At 40.5% G+C, this 16,092-nt stretch overlaps 1 protein-coding gene across 4 annotated transcripts in view; it reads left to right on the forward strand.

Moving 5' to 3' along the window:
* COL11A1 (collagen type XI alpha 1 chain) overlaps nt 1–11,106 on the forward strand; it is a 163,086-nt gene extending 151,980 nt beyond the window's left edge. For all 4 annotated transcript variants that reach the window (XM_037153048.2, XM_037153051.2, XM_037153049.2 and 1 more), the window contains 9 exons: nt 889–996; nt 1,476–1,529; nt 1,633–1,668; nt 1,762–1,815; nt 3,318–3,567; nt 6,847–6,959; nt 7,999–8,067; nt 9,248–9,481; nt 10,670–11,106. In XM_037153048.2, coding sequence (XP_037008943.2) covers nt 889–996; nt 1,476–1,529; nt 1,633–1,668; nt 1,762–1,815; nt 3,318–3,567; nt 6,847–6,959; nt 7,999–8,067; nt 9,248–9,481; nt 10,670–10,816 — 1,065 coding nt within the window. In that variant the 3' untranslated portion in view covers nt 10,817–11,106. The remainder of the gene's footprint in view (nt 1–888; nt 997–1,475; nt 1,530–1,632; nt 1,669–1,761; nt 1,816–3,317; nt 3,568–6,846; nt 6,960–7,998; nt 8,068–9,247; nt 9,482–10,669) is intronic.
* The last annotated feature ends 4,986 nt before the right edge of the window (nt 11,107–16,092 follow it).

The following is a 16,092-nucleotide window of genomic DNA, read 5'->3' on the forward strand; positions in this document are numbered from 1 at the left end:
AGCCTATGGTTATGCCGAAAATAAAGTATCAGGACATAAACATAGGGTGTAACAAAATGCCCATTTTTCTGTTGTTTTTTAACATGGAAATAAAAATTTTTGAATAGACTATCTTTCAAATAGTAATTTGATCTCTCAAAATGTATGCCGAGTTGCACCCAATAATTAAAGTAAATAAACCTCTGCTCTGACTGCATGGCTCAGTTGGTTGGAGTGTTGTCCCATACACAGAAAGGTCAGGGGTTCAATGCCCTGCCAGAGGACATGCCTAGGTTGTGGGTTCGACCCCTGCTCGGAGTATGTACATGAGGCAGACAATAAATGTTTCTCTCTGACGCTGATGCATGTTGGCCTCTCTCACTCCTTCCCTTCTGCTCTCTAGGTGTGTCCTCAGGTGAAGATTAAGAAAATAAATCTTTGTCAGAAAGGCATTAACATTTTTGGATTATTTTTAAGTTTCCAAATGTCTCTTAAAGACTACAGGCTCTCTGAAAACTAGAAATTATTTCACATAAAATAAGATGCTTATTAAAACAGTGAATTTCCGTTGTTTATTTCACCAATATCCCGCGTGGTCATTATTAGCCTTTCTGTGGAGGGAACTACCTCTCTGTAAATGAAACGGTGAAGATGCTATTTTTAGAAAGCAGTTAGTCCCATAATAACTCCCAACCCTGAACATGGGCCTCGCTCAATGCCAGCCGTGAAGGATGCTGTTGGATGAGCTCAGGGAGGGTCTGAATCCTACATCCTTAGAAATGTTCAAGTTTTTATGTAGCTGTTCTACTCTTCTGTTTCGTAAATGTCATGTGCCATTATTGCGGGACTCTGATTTACTCTATGCTTGTCATTGATCTGTTAACTGTTTTTTTTCTCCACCTTCCCAAGGGGCACCCTGGTTTAATTGGCCTGATCGGGCCTCCGGGGGAACAAGGGGAGAAGGGTGACAGGGGTCTCCCAGGAACCCAAGGATCTCCAGGCGCCAAGGGCGACGGGGTAAGGAGAGCTAGAAATTATTGTCCTGTCTTTCCCAGTGACACACACACAGCTGCACACGTGCCCTTCAGCTTGACCGAGGAAGTGATGTAGAGCGTCTTTATTCTAATCTCCTTGAGTCAGTGGCGTTTTCAAAAAGAAATTTATTTCACCTTAGACTCAATGAATTAAAAATGTGGCAAGTCAGAAGGACAAAAATTACAGTTCAACAGTTAATTGCACTAACATTTATTGATCTCCAACATATACAAATCATTCTCCTGAAGGCTGCAGAGATATAAATATATGTGTAGACATTGAAGCAAAATAGAAAAAAAGAATAGGTTATCTTGCAAAGTTACTACTTAGATTTACAGTGGAAATTTTAAGCTCTTCTTGTTTATTTTGGCGTTCTCTACATTTTGCTGCATGCTCTCCTGCCGGACAGGAGAGTGGGGTCACTGAGGAAGACGCTCTAATTTGCATGATTCTTTCTACAGGGAATTCCAGGTCCTGCCGGTCCCATCGGGCCACCAGGCCCTCCAGGTTTACCGGTAAGTACAAGAAAAGAGAGTTTCATGACGTCAGCCTACGCCTACACCGAAGAGACCCAAACGCTTCACCTTGGTATCTGTAATTTGCTTTTGCATTTTCTAGGGTCCTCAAGGCCCCAAGGGCAACAAAGGCTCCACAGTAAGTACCCTCCCCTTTGGCATTTCCATTTCGGGGTGCAGCCTGCTCCAGTGCCCTGTTCTCTGTTTATCTTGTCCCTCTTCTTTTTCACAGGGACCTGCTGGCCAGAAGGGTGACGGTGGTCTTCCCGGGCCTCCTGGGCCACCAGTAAGTGCCTGGTGACACAGTGATATTCTTACTAGAATTAGGATTCTGACACTGTCAGCAAGGTCTTTGAATCCATAAGAAGGATGAGCAGGCATGTTCTGTCCAAGTCTGATTTTCTAGGAAATAGCAACTACGTTAATTAAGTACTCAGAGTCCACATGCCAAGATGTCTTTTAATTGGTTTCACTGTGAATAGAAAGATACCTTAATTATATACCTTTATACTATATTATGATAGTCATGTTCCTGTTAGTTTCTTAAGAAAATCATATACTTTTATGTCAGATTTTCATGAAAGCAACTGCTTGTATGCTACAAAGATACCATTATATCTATCTGACTCTCGACATAAAGGAAAAGATGCAGATGGTTGGCATTTTTTTCCTACCGCAGATAATGACGATAATAAAGGCAATAATAATAACCACCACTGACACATGCTGACATCTCCCAGGCTTCCCACAACCGTTAAGTGATAGATCCAGATGTATGAAGATTCTTCAGTTTCCTGCCTCAAGCTTGTTCCCAAGCAACACGGGTACCACTGCGCCAGGGCTGCCACCGCGAATCAGGTGGCTTCAGCACAGGACTTGCTGTGCAACAGCTGGAGGTCACAAGTCCTCCATCAGAGTGTCCCCGGCGCTGGTCCTCCTGAGGGCTCTGGGGGAGAGGGTCTCCTGTTGGAGACCCTTGTCCTTGGCTTGTAGATTGCTGTCTTCTCCACCTTGTCTCTGTCCACGTGCATCTCTGGGCACAGATCTCCCCTTTTTAGAAGGATGCCAGTCATACTGGAATGGTACCCACCCTAACACATTCACATTTACTTAGCTAAGTGTTTCTGCAGCAACCCCATCTCCAGATCAGGTCTTGTTCTGAGGTGCAGGCACTGCAGACTTCTGCACGTGCCTGTCTGTGGGACACCATTCAACCCCTAACAGTAGGGATCACATATTTAGTGTAGTTCTACTCTTATATACATGTCAATGCCAGCCGGTTGCATTTTTGGAAGTTTGTTCATTTACAAAGATTAAAGTTAAAAATGTTTAAAACAAGCTAATGTGTATTTGTAGAAAATCTAGGTATCATGATATAAATTATTACCAAGCACAGCAGACAACTCATTAAATAGCACAAGACCCTTGAGTGGTGTTCTCATCTCCAGAGACCAACATCTAACTGTGAAGATAAGGAGGACTAATCAATAAACAAGAAAGGGAGGCATTCAACGTTTGTCTGCATAGACCTGTGCTACGTTACTTCTACAGCAAAAGGTCTAGGAACCCCCTGAGTGGTGTGCCTGCCTCAAGATCTCCACTACGTGTTTTTGAAAGAATTCACAAAGTTTATAACATATAGAGTAGCAATTACAAAAGACATTGAACATAGGGGAAATGCTGAAAAGCTAAACCATCTGTAATTTCTTACGACATCACCAGCCATAACTAAGACCTGCAGGACTTTTAACTCAGCGAACAATCACGTGAACACCGTCTCTCTTACAGGGTCCCCCTGGGGAAGTCATCCAGCCTTTGCCAATCTTGTCACCCAAAAAAACAAGAAGACACACTGAGGGCATGCAGGCAGATGCCGGTGATAATATCCTTGACTACTCGGATGGAATGGAGGAAATTTTCGGCTCCCTCAACTCCTTGAAACAGGACATCGAGCACATGAAGTTTCCGATGGGCACGCAGACCAACCCCGCCCGGACGTGCAGAGACCTACAGCTGAGCCACCCCGACTTCCCAGATGGTGCGTTGATAAAGCCTGGCGACGCCCATGTGCGGGGCCTCTTGGTGACTGAGGTGCATTGTCAGCTCGTTAATTCTAGTTAGATGCTCACTGTAGTCTCCCAATAAAGCGAACGCCAACGATTTATTAATTCCAATCTTGTAGACAGAAAAAGTCATTTTTGCTGTGTGATGCATGGTCTACTTTGGAAAAATCCGTGTCTGTTAAATAAGGTTTCATTAAATTATGACAAGATCATTTTTGGATGATTATAGATAACACAAATGCATTTTGCCTGGTAAGCATAGAATGGGTTTTATGCAATTCTGGATGTGTTGCTATATCATTATTTATATCCCTAGTATCCTAACTTACTTTAAATTAATATGTGTAAAATCAACATGAATAAGTAGCATAACTGAATCACATTTGATCCAATAAAGAGAATATTTAAGAATTAGGATAGCTTGGAGCAAACATTTATTTTATTGATCCACAAATAAGCAGAACAACTGTAAACCATTTACTTGTAATAATAATAAGGATAATTTGCCATACCCAGTATTAGACAAAAGCATAACATATATATTCTGAGATGGAATTGGTGGCAAGTGTCCCCAGTTGACTCACGTCACACTTTGAGTCAAATTACCCAACTAAGCAGGGGCAGAACTCTCTCTGATGTGAAATCTCCCACTTGAGGTGGAAATACTTTGTCCCTCTTTTTACTCTTGCGACAATATCATTTTAACTTCCAAGCACATGACCAATATTGCAGCTGAGGTCTGAATAACTTGGTTCAAATGGAAAAGTTGACCACGATGCAAAACCACCAAAAGGGAAGAATACCGTAAAATTGAGCTCGCTGAAACGCAGCCTGTTAAAATGATCACACCTGCAGATGATGTATGCTTGAGACCTGTATGACCCTATTAACCAAGGTTGCCCCAATAAATTTAGTCAAATAAAATGATAACACAGGTAGTTATTAATGGCTCTATCCAAGCTGATGTCCAAAGTCTTCAGATTTATATTCTGTTTCTTTGAAAAGATATGTTTAGCTCAGTATTATTTCAGTGATTTATAAGGGGAGTGACTCAGCCCTCTGATCTAGCTGACTAAGATAATCATATATCATTGGAAATCAAATGTGGAAAACCACACATGACTAGTTACAACCTGAATAGTCCAGAAAACATTTAATAAACTTTCAGAATGGAAAGCTCAGAGTGGGCTATAGTCCCCTGTGGCTTCCATATAATAACTGCTTTATTAATTCTTCAGTGTGGTAATTGACTACTATTATATGTATGCACTTATTTATTATTTACTTAGCGGTACCAGGCACTATTCTCATGCAGAGATGCCCAGATAAACAAGGAACAGTGCTCTCGAGTTACCATTATCTAACCATGGAGATGAGAGAGCCCCACATACTGATAACCTCCTGTGAAAAAAATGGGTATTTATTATAGTAAACTAAGGGGTGATTCCATTTTCGATTAAAAAAAATGTTATAATTGGAAGAGGTGACTTTTGAGCCGAAACATTAAAGCTGTAGCCAGTCATGTGAAGAAGCAAAAGGGTCCTCCCCGCAGAGGGTAGGGGGACTTCGGCAAGGCTTTGAAGAAGGCAAGATCTTAGCATCTTTGAGGAACTGAAGGTCCTGTGGCTGGACCACAGGGAGCAAAGTGGAAGTGACTTGAAGTGACTGGTACAGAAGCTGGATGGACAGAAGAGGCGGGTTACAAAGCTGTTGGACAAATCCAGACAAGAGATCATGGTGTCCTGGTGGATGAGGGGCAGGGGGTGACAATATAAACAGGAGGTGAATAAATAGGAGATAAACTGAAAATAGTATCCACAGATCACTGAGTTGATTGAACAACAGTATCTTAGTGACTAAGCTATCAGTGTGTGATTCAAATGAATACTTAAAGACAATGTTAACTGAATAAAATAAAATAAAAATAATGCTTGACATATAATTCAAAATTTTATATCGCTAAGAAACATAAGCAATAGCCAAGATAAGAGGGGTTATTTTGGCTGGTAAAATCTTGGGCGATTTTTATTTAATTGTATATGTTTTCCCTGAGAATTTCCGTTTGTTCCAGATATGATTTATTAATTGTGTAAACTAAAAAATTATAAATGTTTCTGTTAAGTAATACAGTTGGGGTCCCCTGACATGCAGCAGAAGCTTGTTGACTCTGCGAGTAATCTCCCTGTTTATGAACAGTAGCAGCCAAAGAGGAGACAGCTCAGCATGGCTGTTTCAAGAGGCCAGTACAGAGCTCAGCCGTGGGGGCTGTTAAAAGGTTCAAGTTCATACTCGGTGGATAGACAGAATGGAAATCAACATTTGACATGAAAGGGCAGTGTGAAAAATGGTAGGAGGGAGGCAAAGTCATCTTCCAGTGTCTATCAACTCTGTCTCCCGATGATTCTTGGTAACCTAAGCCATATTGTCGATTCCTTAAAGAACAGCTTTGTTACTCCTACTATTTACCGTTTGATTATGCCAAATTAATGCCAAATTAATGGCGATGGTTAGTCACATGGTAAAAATTGTTTGGTACCATTTAGATAACGACATTAATAGCAAACAGCACTGAAATGCAGAGGTCAGCAAAAGTTGGTTTACAGTTGTAATACGAATAAATATTAATAAGGAATAATACAAGTATAAACTCGGTGGTTTATGTGCTCACAGCTGTAATCCTACTTTTGCTCACCCCTGGGTATAAAATTGACCTGCTCCTTGGGATCCCACTCAAAGGAGGAGTACATTGGCCACAAGAAAGTTTTGCTCCAAAGTAATCTCTAAGGTATAGTTTTTGAGACCGAGTAGATACTATCACCTCCACTGTTACCAATGAATAAACCAAGAAAAAATATTGGCTATTATACTCAGATGACTTAAGTAGTAAATAGTACTTCAAGGGATTTCGGTTGAGAAAATCTGATGCCAGTGTGCATGCAATTCATCACCCATGATAAATAGAATGTTCGTATCTGAGGTGACATGCCCTAAAAGAATCAGGCCATGCCGGGAATAAAGAAGATGTGTCCAGGCAGAGGGTCTGGGCGCACAGCTTTGAGGCTCACAAGACAAAGGGTCACTCCTCAAGTCCCCAAACATTGACCCCAAGATGACCAAAAACACAAAAAAAATTCCTATGGGAAAAGATCAATGGATATTCATTGTTCCTTATTCCTCTAATAAAATTTGGTATACAATGCACTTGCTTTTACACCTACGTGGATTTGTCTCTGACATATGTTTCCTCCCTCCAGGTGAATATTGGATCGATCCTAACCAAGGTTGCTCCGGGGACTCCTTCAAGGTTTACTGTAACTTCACATCCGGGGGTGAGACGTGCATTTATCCAGACAAAAAGTCTGAGGGCGTAAGTACCCGTCAGTTTTGGGGGTGACCGTGGACATTCCCTGCCGTGTGTTTGCAATGGTGGATGAAACTGGAAAATCACACCGTCATGTTTTCATTTGTCTGCTTTTCTCATGGGGTACTTAGAGCATTTCATTTGCATAAACATGAATCGGGCACCCAAATGATGGGTGGGGTTAACAAATACTTCTTCCGTTTTTAACCCGTGTGCATTCTCTTTGCACCTGCTTGCTCTCTGAAATTCCGTGGCTTTCCATGACAGAGTGCAGCTGGCTCACATGTCAGTGCGTGGGTTGTATTCTTCATCCCACTCACCACGCGGTAGAGCTCACAGCTATGATGCTGAAAATATACAGCTTCATAAAGAATTATTTTTCACGTAAAAGGCCCCTGTTCTCTGCACACACATACTTTTTTAATGAGTCGTCTCTTCAAGCCCATTTCTCGATGTTCACCCAGCACTGTCAGCACATTTTCTACCTTTTAGCTGAAGGCTAATGATTAGTATAAGGAGAGATTGTTCCCTAGCATCACTGTAGTCTCCAAACATTACACAAGTGGGAAAGTTTGCCTTTATTTGTGTTTGTTGAATAAATCACCTTCTTCTTTGTAAATGGTGTGCGTCTCCAGAGGCACAGGAACTCAAGTCAGAGCAAACGGCTTTAGTGCGGGGCTGGTCTCGTTAGGACAGAGACGCCGGCCTTGGCAAGGGCCTGGTGAGGGTTTCCTTACAAGAGGTCACCTACATCTCCCACCAGTGCCCGCTGTGGCCCTGAGTGTGCCCGTACCAGAGGATTTCCCCCTTCTTTTCGAGCAACTGAAGAAAACGGGGGTGGGGGGGGAATGACTCAGTCTTCACTAAAGGGAAAGTCACAGGATCAATCTCAAATGCTGTCCCTTAGGCTAATTTGTGTCACCCAGAGGAGACCACTTGCAAGCTCTGCAGCACCTTAGTCTTACCGGGAACTACTGGTATATCCATAAACATGATTGCTCAGAATTTTTACCTAATGTCTGATTTTCCTGCTCTTTTGCAACAGGTAAGGATTTCATCGTGGCCAAAGGAGAAACCAGGGAGCTGGTTTAGTGAATTTAAGAGAGGAAAACTGGTATGTTATTACCTCAACATGAAATGGTTTACCTTGAACTTCGTACATGCAGCTCAAATTATATATCTCCTGAGACTGTGTCTGACCGTCTACATTACACTAAAGCAGGGCCCCTTGTGTCCTTGAGTTCTGCCTGTGTCTTGCTCTTAGACCACTTTAGAGAAGTCTATAATTTTCCTATCAAAAGTAAATGGAAATAGACTGCATTTACCAAATATGATCATATACTATACATTTTCTTAAGTACCTGAGAGAACCATCATAAAAATGGATTCTGTTAGAAATATCAGGTGCAGAGAATATATCTATTTAAATAGCATCTTTGGGTCTGGCTATTTCCTTTTCTATCTGCTTGAAACCTAATTTATTTCTTTTTCCCATTTCAATATAATTTGGGTAAATTTCTTACTTAATTTTTTAAAAAAAAATCTAAGTTTATATGTCTCAGCTGAGCCCACTACTTTTTTCAATTACACTTCCTAAAACAATTTATAACCTTGGTAAAACAGACAGTTTTTAATAGTTTGCAGTTGAGACTATTTTCCTGTTGTAAGAACAGAGGAGATGTTTACTGACTGAACTCACGTCCACTTGTGCCGAATCAGGCATTGTATCGGGGGAGTGGGTGCGTCAGCTGGCAGGTCTGTGCTGAAGTTAAAGGCCGGAAATGCCTTAGAAGACGACAAGCTGCCAAGTGAAAAGTGCAGAAATGTGTTTAAAATTTAGTTCCACTAGATATACTATGAAATTTCTTAAAAAGTAGGGAAAATCAAACAGCAGAAAAATAGTTCACTTCTACTGTGCCCCGATATTCTCAGTTCTCATTGTTTTGCTCTTTCTCCTATTTAAAAAGAAAGACAAATGCAATACATGGGGACTTGGAAACAAAAGCATCTTTTTTGCAATTTTTACTGACAAAGAGACCAAAGCATGGAACTGAAGTGGTTTTTGTCAAAGCTAAGCAGTGCTTACAGTAGTAACCCGGGTGGGAACAGAATGCTGATTTCACAAAATCCTGTCTCTGGGTCTCCTAACCCGCTGTTCACGCTTCCTTTGGTTAAGTAAAAATGGGTCTGCTGAGTCATCTGCACGCTTCTGTGCTCCGTCCACGGGGATTTTTTTCCTGAGAACAAAAAGGAGGAAAAGCATCTTTGCACATTCTTCTCACTTTCATTCCCAGCTCTCCTACTTGGACATGGAAGGCAATTCCATTAACATGGTGCAGATGACGTTCCTGAAGCTGCTGACGGCCTCGGCCCGGCAGAATTTCACCTACCACTGCCATCAGTCGGTGGCCTGGTACGACGTGTCATCGGGGAGCTATGACAAAGCGCTGCGGTTCCTGGGGTCCAATGACGAGGAGATGTCCCACGACAACAGCCCTTACATCAGAGCGCTGTCCGACGGCTGCGCGGTGAGTATTGCCCCCACTGGCCTTCCTGTGCCAAGGGGAGAGGCAGCCGTGACCTTCAGTTTGGCCCTGCGTCCGATGCCTCCTACGGAACGATGTCTCAGATGAAATGTTGTTAAGACGCGACGCTTAGCACTGACATATCAAAATACAGTATATCTGACACCATAAATATTCACACACACACACACACAAACACAGAAACTCTGAAACATGCAGGCAGACCCATTTTTAAAGACTTAGCAGAAGCTCACTTTCGATCCTTTGTATGGAATTATTCCTGATGGTTGAATACGTATGTTTACAGCTAGTTTTCCTTGAAATGACAAAAAATGTCTCAAAAGCCTTATTTCGTTTGCCTTCTAAATCCATGATTCTGGAACGACTGGTGAGGGAACCACCACAGATCCTTCCTAACCGTGTATTTTAATTATAAGGGGCTTTTGACTGGTAGTACATCACACTGGTTTGGAAGCTACTATTCTTTTTATCCTCTGAACTGTCCTTTTCATGCATGTGGGAATTCCACGTAAGAAAGGGGCCCACAGAGCACCCTGAAAAGCCCATTATTTTAGCTGGTTGACTACAGAGAAGCCACAGTCACAGGTGAACGGGCCCCTGCCTCGGACAATGAATAGGTGTCCATCGGTCAAAGAAGAGACACTGGAGCACATGAAAAGGAGCGAGGAAGTGTTTGGGATTTTCCGGTAGCAATGAATTATTGATCATTATTCACAAAATTCATATATACCAGCAGAAATGCTTTGGCTTTTGACCTTTTGCATTATCATTCCTCTGTTCAAATTTTTCTTAAAAAATTGGACTATATCCAAATTATGGGTTTAACCCTAAGGATATATCACGTATGTAGGTGTATAACCGAACGCCAATATCAGTTTTCCTACTAAACTGTATTTATCAATTCAGTAAGATTCTCTTCAGCTGTGCAATACATAGATTACTATAGCTGAGTCATTGAATGTCATTGTGTGCATTCACAATTTACAGCCACGTAGGACATGAGGGACAAGGGCCGTTCATTATTACATCGATAATGGCAAATACACTCTTCTGCTCTCTTCTTCCTCATCTTTCCTACCTCCATTCAGGGGCTTCAGAAAAAAAATAACATGTGTGTTACAAATATAAAGTGAATGTATAACATTTTTAAATTTCTGCTTAACTTTACAGTCCAGAAAAGGATATGAAAAGACTGTGATCGAAATCAATACACCGAAAATTGATCAAGTGCCTATCGTTGACGTAATGATTAATGACTTTGGTGATCAGAATCAGAAGTTTGGATTCGAAGTCGGTCCTGTTTGTTTCCTTGGCTAAGATTAGGACAAACAACACACGAAATCAACAGGAAATATACCTTGGTGCCACCAACCCATTTTGTGCCACATACAAGCTTTGAGTAAGGATGGTATAGAAAACAACTCGTTACATATGTATGTACCGGTTAGGAAACACAGGCGCCCTTGGCGGGGCGGAATCACGTGACAGGAGCTTTGAAAATCATTTAAAAATAAGGTAATGTGGCTGAGATGGAAACGAGCTTTATTCTTGATTCCCAATGTTCATCTCTCCTTTCCCCATTTGGATTTCTTTGGTGCTGTAGAAAACAAGAGAGAAAAATATATATTCATAAAAAGAAATGGTGCTCATTTGCATCCATGAAGGATGTGCTCAAACAGTGTGTTTAATAAATTGTAATTATTTTATGTACAGTTCTACACTGTTATCTATGTGTCCGTTTCCAAAACTTGCACGTGTCTCTGAACTCCATCTGACTCTAATTTTACAGCAATTACAGAGCCCCGATGGCAACACATATATGTATTATGACAAAATAAAGTTGTAATTCCTGACGACTCTCACTCCCTTTCTTTGATTGATAATAAAATGCCTTTGTATATATTGATGTTGAAGAGTTCCATTATTCGATGCCACCCACAAATTTCTCAGAGGGCAAAAACCTGGAAGATGGTCCAACGCACACTCCCACCAGCCCTTCTCCGCCGACGGTAACTTGGGTGAATTTCAGCCACATCTGTGCATTTTGATGCTGTATTCAGTGCGATACCTCAACCTGTTTCCACTCAGAGTCCAGGATTTCACAGGCTACTTGTATATACGGAGAATCAGCAAGTTTCTATTTGGGGACAGGAAAATGTGTATGAGAAGCCGTTTTCACCAACGGATGCCTCCATCAAGCAAACAATCAGATGTACAATTTTGTTCCGACCTTCTCTCACCTCTTGTGTTCCGTGTGCTTCAGTCATGCAGGTTAATATGAAAAGTTGGAAGCGAAGCAATTATTTATGAATACGCTCGATGTTATACTTAAAAAAATTAACTTTGTGAGTTTGATTCTAAGTTGTATAATAGTCTCCAAAAATTATTTTACCTGCAACTGCCCAACAAATATTATTTCTTTTCTATCGAGATAAAATTATACGTTATTTGACCTCCTAATTGCTCAATAACATATGGTGGACTGTTAGTAACGGTGTGTGTTTTTAAAGTCATACTTATTAAAAATGATCAAAACATTTTTTTCACTAAGGTATTTTCTTTCAGGTAGCTTGAAATAGCAGTAAAATTTTAAAAAATGACAAACTGAAATTTGTATCTATTTTAAGTAATATATGTAAGACTTGAAAATAAATGTTTTATTATTTCTTATATGAAGTGTTAAATTAACTGATGCCAGATTCCACTGGAACATTTTCAACTGATAATTTATCACAAAAGAGCATACCTGTAATATTGACTTGGAAACGTGGACATGTGTCATTCAGAAGTTCTTTTATTTTTGAAATTAAGTTTGTAAATGTCCTTTCAAGAAGGGAGATATGAATCATATAAATAAACTCAAGTCTTGTCTACCTGGATTAGTCATTCTCTTTCTTAAAGAGGTTCCCAGTTTTTTTCTTCTACAGAAAAGGCTTTTGATTCTGTTTGTTGACCATCCGGGTCAGAATTATCTTACAGTTTTGAAAAAGCATATTACCCTGCAGAGATAACTTGCTTAAATTCTCCACATGTGTAAAATAAAACATCACATGGTAATATACCCTATTTATAAAGTACAAATAGCTTATACTTAGTTTCAAAAAGATATTTCTTATAATTAAACATTTTACAAAACTTCTAACATATGTTCATAATGTCACAATAAGTATTTCCAAAAATTTCAATAGTCTCTAAGACATACATCACGCGATATGTTAATCAAGAGGTGTTCTGTACATCCGATAATTTACTTTAGTAAATGTACAGCAGTAACAGAATATTCTGCATATTCATGGAAAAAATTACATATTCATAGTACACTGGGAAAGCTGTACTATGTGTCCATTTAAATAAAAGAGCCTCAAATTTGGCACTCAATAGAATTCAAGAACAAATAACTGAATTACCTGTCCTTGCCTATTCCTTTCATGGAAGGAGATGGTCTGCATAGAATCAGATGTTGTTTCTCCCTTACAAGTAATTGAATCTAGACAAAAGGAAGCTCAGTGGAAAGGGTTTTAAGTTATTCATGTGTAAACTGCAGGGTATGGCTGACTTCACAGGCACAGGGATTTCTAGACCAGATGTCCATAAAATGTGGTGTCTCTTTAAGAAAAATAATACAAAATTACCCATACAAGAGAAACCAGTTACTGTTAAAATGAGTAAAGCTATTATAGAAAATTATTAATTGAAAGAATGGACCAATACCAAAAACAATCAGAAAATCCTAGAAAGTATCAATGTTTTCACTAATTCTACGAAGTACTTCTGTAATGATTAATCCTATATGTGTGTTTTGCGGCTGCAATTTCTGAGAATCTCTTTATATAAGTTTATCAGGTAACTTTCGATAGAAAGAATACGTTTTTCTAGCATAGTAGATTAAAAATATGTTTGATTATCCATAGCTGAGATTTGGATCCCTGTCTTGCTATTGGTGAGTATTTTAAAGTGTGTAGGTCACTTTCAATTTAGGGGAAGGTCTGTTAAGTTCCTCTCACATTTTTACGATGGACTCGTGAGACTGCCCCACGGACTGATTCTGCATGTTTTATACTTGCTTCTCCTCCACTTTTGACAGGTTTCCTGTCATGGCACAGGTTTCCACTTCATGACACAACAGTCCTCTTGCCTCCTCCATCATCACAACACAGTGGGGGTCAGGGTTAGTCTGCAAAACCATTCCTATACCAGGATGGCCAGCATTCTTTATAGATAAATATTAACTGCAAGCCATAGAATTACATCCCACCAGGGAAATACATTCCACAAACCCCCGTAAATCAGTCACACTTCCTCCTTGCTGGCTCCTTCCAGACCACCCAACACAAGAAAGATGGTCAAAGAGAAGTGGGAGTGGAAAGATACTGTTCTGAACGGATCATGGTGAAAGCATCTTTCGCTGATCGATTTTACCAAACAGACAGTGGCCGTATTTCCAGGAGCTCTCGCGAGGTTTCAGATGGAGCCCGTGAAAGAGAAGGATTCCGAAGCTTAAGTTTTATGACCATCGCAGTAAATAGTCCTTTGCACGCTGAATAATTGCAAAATAAATATGTTCATGGAGGGCTTAGTACATTGACAGACGCTAAGAGCTAAGTAGATGGTTTCCGGAGCTCTAAACCTCCTCCTGCCTCGGTCCCCACCAGACCACATCTTTCTGAAATGGTGCAAAGGACACCTGGGCGACCTGCCTCCCACAATGGATACAAAGTTTAACTTTAAAAAATGAAACTCTGTACAAATGGCACGGTCACAGGGGCCCCCATCGGCAAACAGCCTCACATGAAATACGAAGGACACCAAAAGGACCCGCAGCATCAGCTAGAAAAGGACCAGGACACCTGAGTGCATCAGGTACAGCTTCTCAGGTGCCTTCTCTGCAGGACGTGTTTTGCCCTCCAGAAGGTCGAGTTCCCTAGGTTTTAGGGTCCCTCACACGGAAAACTTTGCGAGCCCCATATCTCTGTAGGGGTGTTCCAACTAATGATTCCTCAGTGCGCCTGAAGCCCCAAGGTCCAAAGATGGAAGGATCATTTACAATTTAAAATCTTTCAGAAATATATCCTGCAGGTTCAGTAATCAGTACACAGCAAGCACAGCAGGATCCTCATTGATTTTCTATCCAGTAAATCCATCACTCAATAAGTAGAAGGAGATTGGCCAGGGTCAAAAACAGAGGGAGGAAGAGTTACAGACCCACTGTTAACTCTTTCCTTCCAAAACTAGAAATATAAATAATTTCAGCAATGCTTCATGTTACCATAACTAGGACTTATGTTTTAATAACCTCATACGGGCATTTCTGCCTCTAATACTGTTTACATAAAGTCACACAAATACATGGATACCTATTTTTAAAGTACCTGTATATGTCTATAAAAACAGGTGCAGGTCTTTGTCCCATAATAGATCTACATTGGTCAGAACTGAAAAGCAAACCCCAGGTCCCAGACCTTGTTCCAATGACCACCTAGGACTCCAAGTGAGCTAATGACAGTACCAGTTTAATTCACCATCACTTCCGGGCTCTGGTGTAAACATCCGGTTGGCCAAAAAGTCCATTTAGGGTTTTTTTCCATAAAATAAAAGATATCTTTTTCATTTTCTCGGGTAACTTTATTGATTAGGATATTTTGAGTATGTCAGCTATCTCCCACATGGTATAACATTGATTGTTCTCAGTTACTGTCTGGTCTGATCACTCTCAACGTCAACTGGTCTGCCTGCCTGTGGAGTATCATCCAGGGAGAAATCTCCAGCATGAAACTTCACAAACCACTTTGGACCCATTCGATCAGTCACAGCACCTTCTCCACACCTTGCACAAATCTTTTTTTTTTTTGCATTTCGGTTGCATTTTTACATTTCTTGAAACAATAAAGCATACTATGCTGAAAATGTTGCATATTTTCTTCCGTCTTGAATATTAAAATGACTACCCAAAAAATTCACCATTTTTGATAATTTTTTAAATGCACACTGGTAGACAGCTGTCACAATACAATGTAACAAAACTGTTTCAAATGACGTTAAAGACAACTAAGCACCACTAGAGCCGTCGTATAGGAAAACACAAATAAACTTTTTGGCCAGCCCAATAAAATGTTGGCCAGTGATTTGGGGGCTCGTGGAGGGAAATAATGAAGGGCACAAAGAAACTGTCACCTGATATGACATGCGGGCCTGTGCTCAACCCTATGTGAGATGCAGGATGAATTAAAGGTGACAAAATCTCCTAAAAAAGATAGTGCTTGGCAGGCCAGCACAGTGGGAGAGTCTGAGTCCTCAGTAATACAGGTCTTGGCATGTTACCTGTTCAGGAAAATGCAGTGACTGAGAAAAAAACTACCGCGGCTACCATTTTATAAGGTAAAATGTACTTTTTCAGAACACTGAGTTGTATTTTCATGCAACTAGAATTTCTTAGCTATATAGAAGGAAACACAACCACATGTAAAGGAACGTTCATAAATAGTTATTTCTACGTAGCCATGATATCGTCCACCGCTACTGAGAGAAATGAGTCAAGAAAGAGAAAATGCTAACATCAAAAGTAAAAACCCTACATTACCCATTCAACACAAAGT

Source organism: Artibeus jamaicensis, unplaced genomic scaffold, assembly GCF_021234435.1.
Source record: "Artibeus jamaicensis isolate MK-2021 breed Jamaican fruit bat unplaced genomic scaffold, CSHL_Jam_final scaffold_1689, whole genome shotgun sequence".
NCBI lineage: Eukaryota > Metazoa > Chordata > Mammalia > Chiroptera > Phyllostomidae > Artibeus > Artibeus jamaicensis.